Here is a 17,523-nt window from a genome sequence, read left to right as displayed (position 1 = left end):
GCGCAATAACCTCCGGTCTTTGCACTGTAAACGCGAGACAATTTTATCACAGAAAGTAAAAGATCCAGCCCGACTGTAGGAGAAACCTTTACAGCTCAGCCGGCCCTGCTGGAAGCCTCTTAAAACTAAAGTGGAGCTGCTGCTGCAGCACGTCTTTGCCTGCTTCAGCACAAATTAATAACATTAGTATGCCTGACATTAGAGCTCAGAACCACCAGGAACAAAGATCAAGCAGAGGCTTATATTATCAACTTCCTCCTTTTTTGTTCAATCCCTGTTTAGTCATTTTAGTGTAACTAAATAAAGATATTGTCCTGCCTGTTTGTGCTCCAAATGTTATTGTTTTTATTCTGACCAGCCAGTTTGTGGCTAAGGGATGGTAATTCTGACATTTCCTAACATGAGTAATAATCTGTGCGATGCATTTGCCTCTTTTATTTAATTATAGTGCATGTTTTACAGTCAACACAATCTACGTGCATTTGTCACTTTATTATGAGTCTGAATGTTGGACGCTGCAGAATAATCACACCAGCTGTTGCTGTTTGTCCTCATTACCATTGGGTTTTTCAAAAACAGTAGAAAATGAGACGAACAAACAGCCGTAAGGGTCTGAACTGCAGGTTTGAAGTCCGCCCCTTCATACAGCAGCACAGCAGTTAGTAGAAAGAGGCTTTTATTTATTTAAATAACTACTTTGAATCTCCCCATCTATCTTGTTAAATCCACCGTTGCATTCTTTGCCGCGGCCGTATAAACCGCGAGGCGTCCGGCGCATAAAATCAGCCGCGTAACACCAGTTCTCCCGTGTTCTGCTTTTGTTTCGTAAGAATGAAACGAGAGATCCTCTCTCAATGGACCGTTTGCACGAGAGTCACTTCCTGTCACTCGTGCACGTTCTGGAGAGGAACGCCATCTGAGCAGCAGACGAACGTGCCTTAATTCTGCCGCAGTCGTGTCGTTTAAAACCATTACTGTCGTGTAAGTTCAGTCAGCCGAACCTTTGTTGAAACTGGCTCCTTCGTGTTTTGTTTTTCTCCTTCACTCTAGTGTGACTATTTTCCTTGTTTGATTCTGTATTAAGCTTTATTAAAACAGATTCATAACACAGACAAGATCCTATAAAAACTGCATTCTTTAGTTTTTTAAATAAACCTAGCATTTCTTGAAGAACTGCATAGTGTCCATCGCCTTGTACCCTGAAGTTTTCAACAAAGATCTTGTGCTATCTGCTCAGAATATGTGTTGGGACAGGTCAGCTGGCAGTGGCAGCCATCTTGAATCAGATGTAGCTGTAAGCATCACCGCGTCACACAGAACAGAAAAGGACCATTATTAGGACAGTGGAGGTTTTAGCAGAGAAACAGCCTGATCCACCATTTTCAGCTGGCTGTGTGCTGCACTTTCGGTTTCCTTCTGGCAGCCTGACAAGTTAATTATTACGAGCCTTTAAAACTATAAATATGACAAAGTCGCGTGCTCTTTTCCAATTCAGCGCCACTGTTTTAATCTCGAGTTCCGCTCCGCTCCGTTAACTCTCCCTGCACCGCTCCCGTGCCTGGATGTAATTAAGCTGTAAATCTCCGGCGTAATGCGTTTAGTTTCACACCTATACTTAGCCAGATCCGTGCGCCGGTGTCCCTGAATCAGCACATAATTAAAAGGTATGATTTGCATGAAAAGGTGCAATTAAAATATTACGTGCTTTAGTCCAACACATGTTTATTTCCAGATTATGGTATGCGCAGCTTCTCGGGTCTGTGAGCACACGACGGTGACAAACGTCTGCATCGTCACGCTCCGTTTGTCGGCCATTAGTTTGTTGGAAACTCATAGTTGTATATTTGCTTTGTTTTGACACGTTAGCATTTGATACAATAGTTGGATGTGTTAGAAGCATCTCTTATTTGCACAGAGGAGAGATGAGGGTTTATTTCACCAGGCTACCATATCTTCATTTGTTTGTGATTAAAGAAAAAAGAAACAAAGGTCTGTTGCCTTTTGCTCTCATCCTTTGTGGCATTAATAAGTCCACACTCAGACTCTCACACACCTCCAGTCACATGTGGGGTTTTATTAACTGCTATTAGATCTGAGAGAAAACACACCCCACATTAAGTATTTGAGTAGGAAACGGTCGAAACATCTTTTAAGCTTTTTTACCAGCCGGTTACAAACTGAAAACTTTAACACGGACTCTGAGCGTGTGTTTGTTCACCTGTTTGAAACTGCATACGTGTTTGTTTACCTGCCCTTGTTTGTGTGTGTGTCTGTGTGTGTGTGTTGTGACGTATTGTAGAGCCGTCAGCTGGAATCGGAGTCCGGGACGACCGAGGAGCACAGTCTGAACAAGGAGGCCCGAAAATGGGCAACCAGAGTGGCCAGAGAGCACAAGAACATCATTCACTACAAGAGAGTAAGAACCAAAAACATCTGCACGGAGGACCGAAATTTTATATTAGCTGGTTGCTGATTAATGCGCACATTAGCAGGATAATAACTCTTAAATCGTCTTTATAAAGCTTTTATTCAGAATTGATCTTTTCTACAACTAAGACACCAATAATTACGATTATTTTCTTAAAGCTTATCATTTGCAAACAAAAAAGCTGCTTTTTAATAAAATATAATTTGTATAACATTTGCTAATCATAGACTTTAAAAAGTAGAGTTATTGCTACAATTGTTTTTTGTTTGTTTCAGTGAAAAATATAGACTTTAAATATTAAACACAACAGTTCCTAAAAATCTTTTAATTACGTCTTTTTTTAATAAAACCTGTTCTTCATTCTGAAATGAGATTCAGTTAATAACTCCTTCATTTGTAGTTGGACGCTCATCAACCTGCGAAACTTTGCTGTATGAAGTTGCTTGTGTTTTTACACTTTTAAAGCCAGTTTTTTTTATATAAATAAAGACCCTGCACTCCTTGAAGGAATGCATATCGCCCGCTTCTTTTAATGCCAGAGTAACTCAAGCTCTCACCTGATCCATTAGTGTGTGTAGGGATGACTGTCAGCTACTACCACATCAAACTTCAGCTCAGAATCTGTACGTCTGACTGGGTTATAACCAGCCAGCCATCTTGAGTTTCATTAAAACAGCTATTGTCGAAGTTTTAAGCAAAAATATCACGCAATGTGTACTGCTCAAAGTACGTGTTGGGGGTGTGTGGCTCAGCGTTACTGCCATGTTGGTTTTTCTCTTCAGGTCAGTTGGCTTAATTATTTCTCAGCATTCGATTAAAATCCACCCAGTGGTCAATGAGACATTTTGCTAACAGACAGACAAATGAACACACTTAGACACAGGCAATGAATTATCACCCAGTGGGCAGTCCGATCACTATTAATAAACTTTAATTAGGAGTTTATTGAGTGGAAGCTCCTAATTAATGGTTTCTTAGCTGTGAAATAAGGTCATTCAGAATAATTCAATAATAGTTAGAACAAACAAATAAATAAAAGCCGTTACTGCTAATATGCGCAATGAAGGCAGGGTCTTTAACTTTGCAACTAGTTAATGCTTCAGTCTAAAGTGTTACCAAATATGCAACATGTGAAGTGGACACTTGTTCATTTCAAAGCACGCACGCATACACACACACTGACGCATCTTGTGTGTGTGTGTGTGTGTGTTTTCCTTTCAGTCTCTGGAGGAGTGTGAGAGTCACGGCCTGCCTCCCACCGAGCAGGGCCGACTGGACCTGGAGCTGAAGATAGAAGACACCAAAGAGATGATGCGCAAAGCTGAGGTCTGTAGCTCACACGGGGAACATTAGCTGTTGTTTCAGCGTCGCTCTTCGTGCTCTCTGTGTGAGCAGATGATCCCCCCCCCCTTTTATCTCTCACAGTAACAAGACACACACTAGGTTAGGCGTATTGGAAACACTAAAACAGGCGAGTCTCCAGAGCCTGGCATGAACAGAGCAGTTAGTGTGGACTGGTTTGTCAGATGTGAACTGGATCTGATCTTGTCTGTACTTGACACATCGGGTTAAAGGAATAAGCCTGAGGAATGTATAGGAGAATAGGAAGCAGTGTTGTAATGTCTGCCATAACCTGTGAGCTTTAAAGGTGATGCAGAAGTACTGAAGGTTGCATATCATTGCAAATTGGTTTTGCTGCTGCAGCAGAATCGACGCAGATTACTGCCAAGCGTTTGAACATGTGAACAAGTCTGCAGCACGACAGCAGGGCGTGTTCCACTCAAACAGACCCGGGAGCTCATCGAATACGTTTCACATCACAAGAGATGACGCATCTTTCGTGCAATTCACCCTTTCCACCTCGTCAAAGCGCAAACACCAAGCGTATGTTCATTTAGAGGTTTAAACGTGCAACAAAAAATGGTCTGAGTCAAAAAGGATTTTTTAAATCTCGAGAAAACATCTGAAAATTCAGTCTAAACCATCGTCTTCATCCCAGACTCCCTCTCGTCTTCTTCTTCTGCTCCCATCATCTTTTCCATTTGAGGGAAATCTATTATTTATGCATTAATCCTCGCAGATGTGACATGTCACACAGCGAATACGGACAGTCTCCTCTCCTATTCTGCTAGATTTGATCTTTCCTCCTTTTGCCGTGTGTATTCCGTCTGCTTTTCAAACTGGCTGAGCTGATTTTCTGCCTGTCACTCCTCAGCGCCATCAGTCTTATCGAGCTTCAGCACACTCGGCGCCCTCTGATGTCAGATTTGGTCAAAAAACCCTACTTGATTCCTTTTCAAACCTAATAATACATTCTGTTATTTCTGCTCTGGAAGTATTTCAGTCGGTGAATAATAATTTAGCAACCATCACGACTGTGTGATCTCACTCCGCAAAACTGTTTGGGAGCCGCCGTCCTCGCGCCCCACACTCTGTCAGCTGTTCTGTTGCTCTTGTAGACGAACGCTTTCTTGACTAAGTTGATGAATATTTTATGCGCTCATTTGACACGGACGAGCTCATCACGTCTGATAATTATAACAGAAGTGAAACCAGGACAAAAGGACATGTCTTTGGTTTAAATTGCAGCATTATCTGGACAGTGATAGTCCCTTTGTCCCTTTTACGTTAGGTCATGTCCTGATCCTCTCGAGCTTCTCCCAGCATCAATTTCAGCACCTTGTTGGAGGATGAAACTAGATTAGACACAAATTGTTATAATAGAGAACAAGAAAAAAGGTAAAACTTGTAGACCAAAGGGATTTTTGATTCATTTTTAAGTTTCTTTTGCTTGATATCAGAGTAGTTAATTCTGTATTTCTAAACGTTTGGACACAGAAACATTTTACTCAGAGGCAATCGTATAAAAATGCTTTAGTATAAACTTTACTTGTGTCCGAATCAGCATGTCTGACGAGGCAGCTTCAGTCAAGAAGACAGCAATAATTCAGTGATAAGACAATGATGGTTGTCGTGCTTTTAGTAAACATTTAGAGTTTGTGCTGAGAGACTCGGTGCAGTCTCTGTTCTGAAGCATCTCGATATTGTTCTCTGAAAGGGCTCGAACCTTTATTTAACCAGATTTTACAGCATCATTCTTGAGAGTCATGCTGGATTAAAAAAATAGAAAATTCACACTCGAAAAACTCGTTGAATTAAATGCGTTCTAAATGATTTATTACGATCCTTTTGCTTTCCTGTCCCAGTGGAGCTTATTGATGAAACTGGGATTTAAAGTAAAAGCATCAAGATTAATGGGGAACTATTGAGACAAAACAAAATAAATTTACACGCATGCTTAAAATTAATCACACTTGGGCTTGTTTGACTATTAAAACAATGTGAAGGTCTTTAAATGAAAGTGTTCCCTGCTAAGTTATTAAATCAAACCTAAAATTACTCATTTTTACAGCTCTCTTTCCTCTAGAAGCTGATGAAGGAAGGTGTGTGTGGAATCAGCTGAGGCTAAATGTTGTCTCCAAACTGAGCTGTTGAAGGTTGTTGTCTCCACCAGACAATTTGTCCTCATATACACCCCGCCTTCAGACATCCAGTGAGTCAGGTCCATTTTAAGACCCACTTCAGCTCAAGCAAACTAATCAAATTAGAATTGGAAGAAAGATTGAAAGTACACAATTACAATTTGATCGCAGTTCGCAGGCATCGCCGCAACTTCATTAGAATTTAGGGCGTCAACGCAGTTAGGGTTTTATTATTAGCTGCAGGGGCGTTTTCTTCTTGCAGCCGTTTCCATCTGGTTTCCCGCTTTCGTTCCGTGTTAATTGCATCGATTACAGCCGACGAACTCCGCCGACGGTCCGAGTCGGCGCTGTCAGCTCTCCCACCTCTGGCTGCTCTTCCTATTGACCTAAACTAATTAGAGACTTCTGCAGATTCTTTCAAGTACGGCGGAGTGTTGTAACTTTTCTCATTTTCAGTTTCATATGTTTTGGAGTTTGACGGCCGCTACCGAGGTCGGAGCTTTTATCTGATGTTCATTGCTGTGGGAAAAAGCAGAGCGCATCAGGAGCACAGGTCTATATTGATTCAATTACGCGAGTCGGACCGGATTCCTCTTTAGGAGGGAGCACTCGGCTGGCAGTCTGCTCTGTCAGCACCAGTGAGAGGAAAGAGGACGAAAGAGGAAGAGTTGGGGATGGAGAAGAGACTGAAATGAGTCTCGTCTCTACTTCCTGAGTATGAAGGATCACCCAGCCGGCGACTGTAATTTATCACATTGTCACAATAGGAAATATTAAAAGAAACTGTGGCAAGACGGTATGATTTCCCCTTGTAAAGAATGTGGGGCAGATTAATCATGTAAATCCAATTCTCAGGTTCCACTGGCGTGTGTTTCTGTTCCTAACAGGCCAGAAGCAAACAGGAAAGACTGGTCTGTGTTTTAATATTACGTACCTGTTTCCTCTTTATAGACAATAAAGTTGAAAGCCGAGGCTCGTTTGGACCTTCTCCGACAAGTGGGCGTGGCCGTGGATACCTGGCTGAAGAGTGCCATGAACCAGGTTCGTGTTGTATGTCAGAGATATGTGTGTGTGTGGCTTTCTCTGTCTGGCTTGTTAGATGAAGACAAGTGTGAAAACCCTGTGTTTTTGAGTGTGTGTGTGGAAGCATCCTTTTCTGTGTGTGCTCCAGTTTGCTGCGCACATATAAAACCCCACACTCTGCCTGTGCACGCTGTAGGTGATGGAGGAGCTGGAGAATGAGCGCTGGGCCACTTACACGTCCCATGATCCCTCGCTGTCGGTGAGACACTTCCCCTCCCATCCGCCTGCGTTGCTGGGTTTTTGCCAAGCGGGCATATTTTTAAACCTGTCATCACACAAACAAGAAGTTTGTTTTTTGTTTTTTTTTCTCTCCCAAAAAATGTGACAACACTGCAGCACACAAAGAATACATCATCCACAGTGGGATCTTATCATCACTCCCTCTTTCTGCGAGGAAATAATCCCACAGACAGCATAAACATAGCACAAGGAGCAGAAAATATTGATGTTTAAATTAATAACACCGTCCCAAACTGTTCCTTTCTCTTTAATCTGTTGTATTCAAAAGGAAGAAGGGTTTAAATCTGTGGGTTTAAATAACAGAAATAAAAAAAATATATATGTGACTGTGATGAAATGGAAACTTGGACAGGTAACCTTTATAGGAGGCTGTTTAAAGGTCCACGGGTCAGCAGGCCTGTGTTTTTATTTCATTAATAATATGATGTAGTGTAAGAAGAATCATCCCGAGCTCAAAATATAAGCTTTATCTGTGTTTTCCAGTCCTCCTGCCCTGCATGCAACCTGCTTTCAACAAACCTGCATCCAACGCCGAGCTCAGCTCATCAGCTTCACATCAAGCTGTTTTTAGAAACCTGAGAGCAGCTCACTCATTTAAATCAGAAGTGCTGCTGCAGGGGAAACATGAAACCTCCAAAGCAGGGAACACCCGGCACGGGACTGCAGGACATCAGGGTGTTCTGTTGCCAGCGTTGGATGCAAAACGTACTATACAGCAAGAGTGAAGAATGAAATAGGTTTTAGGCCGATTTGTTTGTCTGGAGGGTCGTTTAAAGAAACACATTCATTTGTATGAAAATACATTTTGAATTAAAACGTAGCATTCTTTGGAAAAAAAGGAGTTTCATTTAAATCTATCCAGTGGTTCATGAGATATTTTGCTAACAGACAGACAAGCAGAAACAGACTAATGCAATCAAACAATGGCTCTCCTGTCACGGTGCCAAGCGATTTTATTACGACTCTGATTTTTTCACTCTAGCGACACCAGGAGACTGTTTTTGGATTTTGACTTCTCAGACAGTATTTTATTCATCAGTTTCTACATGAACAAGCTTATTTCTTGTAGTTTCAAGTTGGTACTTTTAATTAAATTATAGAACAAGTTTCCTTCATTTTACCACACAAGTTACAGTCCAGAGCTCACCGCTGTGCTCGTACAAAAAGGTTAGATAGACGATAAAAACCTTTGATTCGTCACACTGAGAAGTAGAAACATATCACTCAGTAGGTGGTGACTGTATCTGTTTCAGGTCGCTGCATAGTTAATGTGTACGATCATCACACCAGTTGCATGAAACTGGCCTCGCAACAGGTTTAATTTATTTCTGTGCTCACAAATCAACATGGAAACTTACGCAGCCGATGGCTCCTCATTGTCAACGTAGGATTTTATCACTGCTGAAAACCATCCAGCCAGAAAAGTTTCCTGAGAAACCATCGTGTGAAGGATTCAAACTGTAGGATAATTGACCTCAGAATATCATTGCAGCATCATATTCTTCTTAATCAGCTCACCTTAGTTTAACGCTGCTGTAGGCGACACAACTTCCTGATTTTATTTCATGACACACAGGTTTTTTGCATAATAATCAGTGCTATGAAAAAGTATTTGCGTCCTTACAGATTTCTTCTATTTTTGCTTTTTTTTGGTAACTTTCACCTTTCAGATCATCAAACAAATGTTAATATCAGATAAAGATAACCTGAGCAAATGCAAAATTCAGCTTTTTAAGTGATGATTTTATTGATTAAAGGAAAGGAAAGCGATCCAAACCAACCTGGCCCTTTGTGGCAAAAACTGCCGGGGCCTTATAACGTCACTTGAGCGCTTGCGACAATGCCGATGAGTCTCTCACGTGGCCGTGAAAAGTCTGTGTAAATAAAATCATGTTTTTCATGCTTTCAAAGGAAAGTTGACTATTCGGAAAAACACCAGCACGCTCAAGTTTTTGGCCACCTGCAAACTTAAAGTGATATCCTCGAACATTTTTGCAGTTATTTTTCTTGAATTATTAGTTTTCAAAGACTCACATGCCCAACTTTATCCGTAGGCAGCCTACGGTGTAGCAAATATTCGTTCATGTTCGCGCATTTGCGCCGAGGTTTTGCTCGCTTTACACCGAGTTTTGATCACGACCGGGCGACTAATCCCTCCCAGGATTTTGCGGGGAGACGAACGCATGCGTCTGTCAGTCAAGCGGACTGAACAGAGTCGGCCCGCTTTGTCGACAGCATTTGGCATTCAGCTCACGTGATATTGCAGCTCACAGCTATCACCAGAAAGAAAAGAGGGCGAGATACGGAGTGTAAGGAGAGGAGAGAAAAACGTGGCGAGGGAGGGAGAAACCTAGCAGGAGATAAATGGAAAGAAGCAGGGATAATAGAAGGAGCGGCGGGGAGACGAATACTGAAGGAAGAGAGACGTGGTGTGACTTAAAGGAGAGCGGTGAGGTGAAAGGACGAGACTGATAGTGTTCAAGTAAAATTGGATGCAGAAGTGAGAGGTGCAACAAAGTGCACTGTAGGGCTAAAGTGTTCTGCAAAATCTATTATTTTTTTCACAAGATAGGCAACAAAATGCACAAGCTTACAGACTGAACCTTGACACTTTTTGGTTTTAAAATTCCTTATTTAGTTATTCTCTGGTTTTTAATCTTTTTCTGTAATAAAAAGCATGTATGTTAAATATCCGATTATCCACTCTTTAGTTTTTTTTTTTCTGTTTCTAACAATTTAGCTCATTTCACAAAACACGACAGACCCGAGATGTCTTCTGGGCACCTCACTGTCTGTCAGAGAGATTGTAACAGAGCCCTAATGGTCGACGTATGAAAGAAGATGTAGTGATGAAAGAAGGATCGTTCGATCAGCCAGCCGCAGGATTTAAGGTAGTATCTCATTGGGCTCAACGGCATTCTCGAGGGAGCTTCCAAAATGTCTCGAAACGTTCACAGGGGTTTCCTCTCGTGAGCGCCAGGGCCTTGTTCTCGTGCCACTGAAACTTTGAACAGGTTCAAAGAATTTGCAATCCAAGTTTTTTTAAAAACAGTCACAGGGTCGTTGGCCCGGTGCCTCAACCTCTTCTTAATTTAGTTTCTGTAATTTTAAAGTGCTAAATCTGTCCTGTTTTTGTAGCTATGTATGCAAACCCCTGTTGCGTTTTGGTGCAAAGTTCATTCAGATGTGTCGTCAGTGTAAATTTGAGGGAAATTTTGCGCATTTTCCTGCAATTTTGTGTCTCCAAATCCCATCAGTCGCAGCTCAGAATGGGAGGTGTCAAACCCCCATTTTTTGGGTAGGCCTCAAAGCGCTCCACGTCAGTTTGCTGAGCTACACTCCACGCCTCCCTTCGCTTTCGCGGTGCCGACTTCATTAACGAAAGCCCACGTCTTTCCTGGAACTGAGCGGCTCGATTGATCATTTCTGAACGACCACAGGTGGCCTGAAGAGAGACTCGTCTTTACATCCGTGCCGCGGAACTGTTTTGTGAAGGAGGCTTAATGTGAAAATGAGCCTTAACGAGGTCAAGGAGCGACCGCGCCGTGAGAGAGAGGAGAAGCTGGTTGAACTGTGAATAGTAATCAGGCGGTGAGGTTCCTGTTGAGCAGCGAGTTCAGGGAGCAGCCACAAACTCACAAGTCTCTCAGGCAGATATTACAAGATCCTTTGTGCAGTTATCACCTCTAAAATACCAATAAAACCTGCCACTGCTCTTCATCTTAGCTGTGCTGGTGCAGTGAAGTGTATGTTTGCTGATTTTATTGGCTTATTACTGGAAAACATGCCGGCCGTTTTGCTGCAGGGCTGGAAGGAAACCTGCACCTCAGGCTGTGGTATCGACGTTTTAATCCATGCAGTAAAAGCAAACAGAAGCGACACGACAAACGTACAGACGCAAACATTTAGCCTTGAAAATTCGGAACGGAAGAAGTTGCTGTTCATCTCACTGAATGCGTTTCTCTTCCCTCTCAGCTGTCGTATAGCCATGTCTGAAATCTCCGCCTCTTCACCGTCTAAGTTCCGTCAGTCGCCTCAGAAACACTGCAGTGATTTGTCACGTCTAAACAGAATTAATTAGCACCAAACCTTGTGGCTATGACAGTTCAGGGCCACAACAGTCGCTCTTTATTTCACTGTGCGATGTCTTTGACTTGCACAACATGTGGCGATCCATAATCCTTCCCTGTAGCTCTGCCATGACGAATAAAAGCGCCTCCAGTTTACTGGATGAAATGCATTTACCTTTGGTATGAGCATCCACGCTTCCCTCTGCAAACTGGGGGATCCCCTGACTTTTCTTCAGGTGCCTTCAGTTCGATTTGAACAATTTGCGGGCATTTTTTAAATTTTCAGACAGACCTTATCAGCTTTAAGAAATGTATTTAATGTCCCCCCTCGATACAAATAGTAGTTTTTAAATTTGTTAATATTTCTACAAGATGTTTTTATGTGTTACAAGACATAATGAGACATTATGAGCAAAATTATCAGTTCAGTTGAGTATTTTTACTTTGAGGAGGGCTTGTAGAACCTATGTAAAACAGTTTATGCAGTATTAGACACCCTTAAAATGACAAAATTGCCCAAGTTATGAGGAGAAGCTACATAACAAAAGAGATAGGTGGCCCAGATGGAGATGTGAGCTACACCACACCCCATTTTAAGGGCACAAATGGCTTTTTTTCACGGCAAAAATGCCCTTTTCTAAGATTATTAAGTCCCCAGATGAGTGTATAAACAGCTAAAATGGTTATTTAATGTCACAAATCCCAGATATGGCTCGTCTGTAATTCAAACCGGTGCATTGTTTTGTTTCAGGTGTCAGTATGTTTCCCAACCATTGTCAGGGGCGAGCTTTGAAAAGACTTTTACTTCATTCACGCCTTTAGGCCACACCCTTTACGGTTTGCATTTCTTGTGAAGAATTGTCTCCGAGACCGTTTTGTGAGATCAACTCAAGTACGAGACGCACACGTTTTGTTCTGCGCTGGTGTAAAGTTTACCGTGTCAACAGAAATCTGATGACTAAACACAACTTCTGAAGCACAAACGCACTTATTCACTGACTCACCGCCTGTTGTTGTTGACCAGGTCAGCTTTGCTGGGTTTGCTGGAGCTTTCCATCAGCTGGATCACATGACGTTTGCATAAGTCAGTGGGACTAAACAGGGAGGGGCTGGAGCATATGAAACGCTAGTGCCTCTCCACCTGTTTCTGAAAGCTGCAGAGCACAAACGCAAGAACTCAGTCAGAAAAAAAGGTGAGGTAAAAGGTTCAAATGATTTGGAAAAAAAAAAAGCAGTGGGAGGCAAACTTGGAACAATAACACAGAAAAGGCATCTAAAACAGAGGTGAGAATCTGTAGTTTCATTTTTATTTAAGGTTTTGAGAATCTTGAGACCTTTATTCTTTATAGTTTTTTTCCTGTAATACTCAGATGTATAACTGTATTTGAACCAGGAGTGTCTTTAACTCTTGACTTTTAAAGGTGAGTGATGATTTTTTTTATTTCCCCCCCTCTCTTTATCCTTGCAGTTTAATACATGTTCTGACTTTATCTCTCCCCGGCTCTGTTTGTGTGTCAAAAGGGTACAGTGGACTTGGAGCGTGAAGAGGGTGAGGAGTGTGAAGAGAATATGGAGGTGTTTGACGACAGCAGTTCCAGTCCATCGGGAACCCTGCGCAACTACCCGCTAACCTGCAAAGTGCTGTATTCATACAAGGTAACACACACACACACACACACCTGAGATACACTGGAGTTACTCAGGCACACATACGTATCAGTTCTCATCAACAGCACACACCTTTATTGTGTGCACAAGAAAAAGAAAAGCGGATTTGTTTATTTTTGTTTTATGTTTTGCTTTTGCTCTTTCTGAACCCATTCAAACAATAATAGTTCAAATGAATAAAAACAATAAATAAGATGAGTTCTTCATAATAAATGGTGCTGTCCTGTTGCACCAGGGCTTGTAGTTGAGATGGTTGTGAAGCAGTTTTCAGTCCTCATCAGTCATTTTTAATCATATGCTAAGATATTTCGAAACCAAACCAGTTTACATCCAGTTAAGATGTTTTTAATTTTGGATCATTTAATAATAGCGAGGGATTTTGTGTGGACATGTTTTTAAAGGGCCTTGCAAAATAAAGTTGTTTTTTTAACTTAGTTTTTATTTATTTTCAACAACAGTATCACTTTTCCACAGTAACATTCTTCTGTCTCACACAGATACATACCGTCTGCATTTTAAATTAGCACCACGCGATGAGACAACAATACTATAGACATCTGTCATTACAGTAAACACAAAGTCATAAATACTAGATGTTAACATACAGGAAATACAAGAAAAACAAAACAAAAAACAATTAAGCCCTCCTCTGAGATAAGATAGTCCACATATTCTTAATCACAGTTGTATTTTATACCGGTCCGTGAGTGAACATTGAGTGTAAAAGGGCAAGCATCTAAGTATGTCACTGTATCAATAAAGGCATGGCTGGGCTCCACCTTATATTAAAACTGCTTTTTGAAGCCTTAAAGAGTATGTAATTTCAAAATAAAGTTTTGATTACACAAGTAATGACCAGAGACCAGGAAATGGTCAGAAATGAGAATGCCAAATAGTGAAACTATTTGTTTCCCACACTTGAATTTCTTATAAAAATAGGTGAATGAGCAACTTTTGTTCTCCTAAAATCAATTATAAGCTTTTAGATCATTTTTTTTCATTCAGGGTCATGTTACTGTTGTATTGTTTGCAAATTCAACAGTATAATTTGAGAAGTCTTTCCGGGAAAAAAACTAAACTGCAAGGGGCTAAGGCAGCAGCCTTGTGGTGCGCCGATATCAAACACTGTGGAGGATTAGTATCTATTGTTATTTTTTTGGTCTGTCAAAAAATTAAACACCACCTGCAGATAGAGCTACAAAATCCAAGTTAGCTTGTTTACCAGAAGAGATGGTATAATACTCGTAAACTTCTATAGTCAACAAACAACACTCTGACATGTTTGTCTTTACTCTCCAGATCTGTTTAATGGATACGCAAATTAAAATATTTTAGTCTTGGCAAATATAAAGTCAACAATGTTTAGTTACCCTTTCTTTGTTAATTCTCACCTCTACTTTCTTCTAGCTTTACGTGTCGTGTTGTCTCTCCCACAGGCATCTCAGCCAGACGAGTTGACTATCGACGAGCAGGAAATGTTGGAGGTCATCGAGGATGGCGACATGGAGGACTGGGTTAAGGTGCTCAAACACACACAGATCAGCTACACGGCATGTGTAAAGCGTTTGTAACAGGCCTTTTCCCTCCCGCAGCTTTGCCGTGTACCATCTATGTGCTCTGCTTGGATTTACACGTTTTCTTTCTTTCTTCCTTTCTTTTTGGCTTTTCCTCAGGCACGCAACAAGACAGGTCAGATAGGCTACGTTCCAGAAAAATACCTGCAGTTCCCCACTTCCAACAGCCTGCTGAGCATGCTCCAGTCTCTGGCCACGCTGGATGCTCGGTCGCACACCTCGTCCAATTCAACGGAACCGGAGCTGCACTCCAGCTGCATCAACGGAGATACAAACGGTGAATGCTTTGCAATTTAAGTGTCAGCAGAATAGAGTAGTTGCATTAAAATTAGTAAACATTGGAGTCTTTTTTAACCTGTAATGACGCTGTTTTAATCTGGATTCTATCAGAGGTTTTGCCAAAATAGAGAGCAAAAGTGACACCGGTGTTTGATTTTACCAAAAACACTCCAAATTAAATTAAATACAATATAGTTGCAACACAAATGACAACTTTTGGTTAGTCACAGTAAGGTTAAAACAGCTTGATTAAAAATATCCTTGCTGCAGTTGTTCTTGGCCCTCGCTGGAAGAGAAGTATTAACTAAGTGGTTATATAAAACTGCAGTGTCAGTGGTTGACATTGCAGGCCAATTTAATGTAATAGAGAAGAGTTTCCCTTTACTTTAACCTTCAACTATGATTTGCTGCCTGTTAAACTTTTTATGAAGCAGTGAGTTGTTTCCAAGTGGGCACTTTGGGTGTTGAAAATAAACCTGGAGAAATCCCAGAAAAAATAAAACCGTTTAGGCTGCCGGACGAGACTTGAAACTGGAATTAATTGGAGCTTTTGATCAGCTTGTTGGGCCCTAATTACTGACACTAAATGACAATTTTTTAGAAACTTTAAGTGTAAATCGATGGTATCCAAATCTGCCAACTATCACAAGGAAGGAGACATCAGGAAAACTGCACTTGTTGTCCGTCTGCTGTTAATAAAAATAATAATAACCACGGCATATGTTTGATTAACTTCAACAAAACACATTTACATAACTTCAATATAGATTGGATAAAGGATTTGTTTTTGTTGGCTAAATGTAAAACCTTAAAAAGTAAGCAGTTGAAAGAAACAATAAAAAATTAGCCGTGGTGGCCATCTTGATTCATGTTAGTCAGTTATAGATCACATCCATCCATTACTTTCAGAGAATTTCATTAAAATCTGTTTGGGTTTAGGTGATATTTTACTAACAGACTGAACATATACACACAGACGGTTCACCCAGAATCACTGTGTATTTTACTGGGTTTAATCATTTATTTTGGTTTTTGTTTGTTTGTTCAGCCACACAATCCACAGAGTACTCATTTATACAGAATTATTTCTGTTTCACTGAAATGTGTGAATCCAAACAAATCTGACCACATCTATTATTATTGCCAACATCTACAAACCTTTACTGCAAAGATTAAATTTACTAGCTCAAGTAAAGTATTGAATCAGCCCAGAGAAATTAGGAGAAATTAGGTTACATCCTATTGGCTTCATTGAGAATAAGAGACTCAATTTTTATGTTTGTTCAACAAATTATAGTTTTTTAAACCTTTTTCATCATTCTTAACTTATATCACCTGCCATCTTACGAATATATTATTTTTCATTTTCTTTGACTAATTCTTTAACCGTTTTTTAAGAAGTGATCTGTTTCCGCTCATGTTTGAGCCAGGCTCCAGAGGAATTCCCGTCACACATTAATTGTTACCGTTGCTTATTTGTGTCTTCTCTGTGTCTCCCTCTCTGCAGCCGGGTGTACAGTTTTCAGGCAGAACAGACGAGGAACCACATTTCACTGAGAATAATGACTCCCTCTGCGCAGCACTAATTGCTCTCTCTCTCCCTCTCCGTCTTTGTCGCCCTCGCTCTCCGCAGCCGTGTACGTCCGCGCACTTTACGACTACGAGGGGCAGGCCGACGAGGAGCTCTCGTTTTGCGAGGGCGCCGTGATCCGCCTGTTGAGCCGTGACACGCAGACGGACGACGGCTTCTGGGAGGGGGAGCTGAACGGCCGGGTGGGCGTGTTTCCCTCGGTGCTGGTGGAGGATCTCACAGAGAACGGGGAGACGAGTGGAGGAGGGCCGGGCGACGCACAGGTACAATAACACCTGCAGAAACAGAAGTTTCGGCTTGTTGCAGCCCCAGCGGGGGGGAAACTCCGGAAGCAGATGTGAGACAGAGTCAGTCTTCGTAGGTAGCGCACAGATGATCAGTGCCTTACTCTTGAACTGAGCTGCAGGTTTTATGTTATCAGTCTTTCCTCGGGGTAAGGCTGGACGACCCCCCTCTCCCTTCCTGTCTGTTGTCCAGCTGATCTGTCAGCAGGAGCAGAGTTCACAAACAGTGGATCAGAACTGATAAAAATCCAGCTCTGCAATCAGAGAAAAAGGTCTTATCTGTGGCACCGGGTGCTGCTCTATTAGATGTTCGGCAGCAGGAAGGAAACGGCCTCTCCCTTCCATTAAGTCTGTAGACATAGAATGGCCTAACTTTCAGTAACTCTGGGGTAACTAATATACTGTAGGTGATTAGCATTTCTGATTTCTGTAACATGCTTGATAACTTTGGAGCAGTTTGCTTTTTGCCTTTTTTTTTCTAAAAGCAATTAAGTGTTCTACCAGCAGTTATATTTCTAAATGTATCGATACTTTCATCAACTATGAAATAGCATAATATCAAAAGTGTTGCTCTCTGTTTGACTTCCTACAGTTTTACAAAGTGCACACTCTGCAATTATGTTGTTATAATTTACTTTCTTTACCGTGATTCACGTTTCCAGCTACAAAAGGTGACATTTTTCGCAAAAACAAAAAGATAAATCCTGCAAACTACCAGTCAGCTGACAGGCAAAGTTAGTAATTAGGTAGTGAATGTTGTGAACATGATAGAAAATAAAATAAATGCATCGATACGTTAAAACTATCAAAATCTTCAGTTTTGT

The 17,523-nt window shown here is 41.3% G+C and overlaps 1 protein-coding gene across 2 annotated transcripts in view; it reads left to right on the top strand.

The window, feature by feature from the left end:
• Nucleotides 1–17,523, top strand: part of LOC108244644 (F-BAR and double SH3 domains protein 2) — a 58,852-nt gene that overhangs the window by 35,648 nt on the left and 5,681 nt on the right. For both annotated transcript variants that reach the window (XM_037980380.1, XM_017431021.3), the window contains 8 exons: nt 2,300–2,416; nt 3,650–3,754; nt 6,862–6,951; nt 7,130–7,192; nt 12,825–12,959; nt 14,408–14,491; nt 14,645–14,822; nt 16,458–16,678. In XM_037980380.1, coding sequence (XP_037836308.1) covers nt 2,300–2,416; nt 3,650–3,754; nt 6,862–6,951; nt 7,130–7,192; nt 12,825–12,959; nt 14,408–14,491; nt 14,645–14,822; nt 16,458–16,678 — 993 coding nt within the window. The remainder of the gene's footprint in view (nt 1–2,299; nt 2,417–3,649; nt 3,755–6,861; nt 6,952–7,129; nt 7,193–12,824; nt 12,960–14,407; nt 14,492–14,644; nt 14,823–16,457; nt 16,679–17,523) is intronic.

The sequence above is a fragment of the Kryptolebias marmoratus genome, linkage group LG2 (assembly GCF_001649575.2).
Source record: "Kryptolebias marmoratus isolate JLee-2015 linkage group LG2, ASM164957v2, whole genome shotgun sequence".
Lineage (NCBI taxonomy): Eukaryota > Metazoa > Chordata > Actinopteri > Cyprinodontiformes > Rivulidae > Kryptolebias > Kryptolebias marmoratus.
Note: the sequence above shows the minus strand (reverse complement) of the source record. Positions and strands in the feature narration are given on the sequence as shown.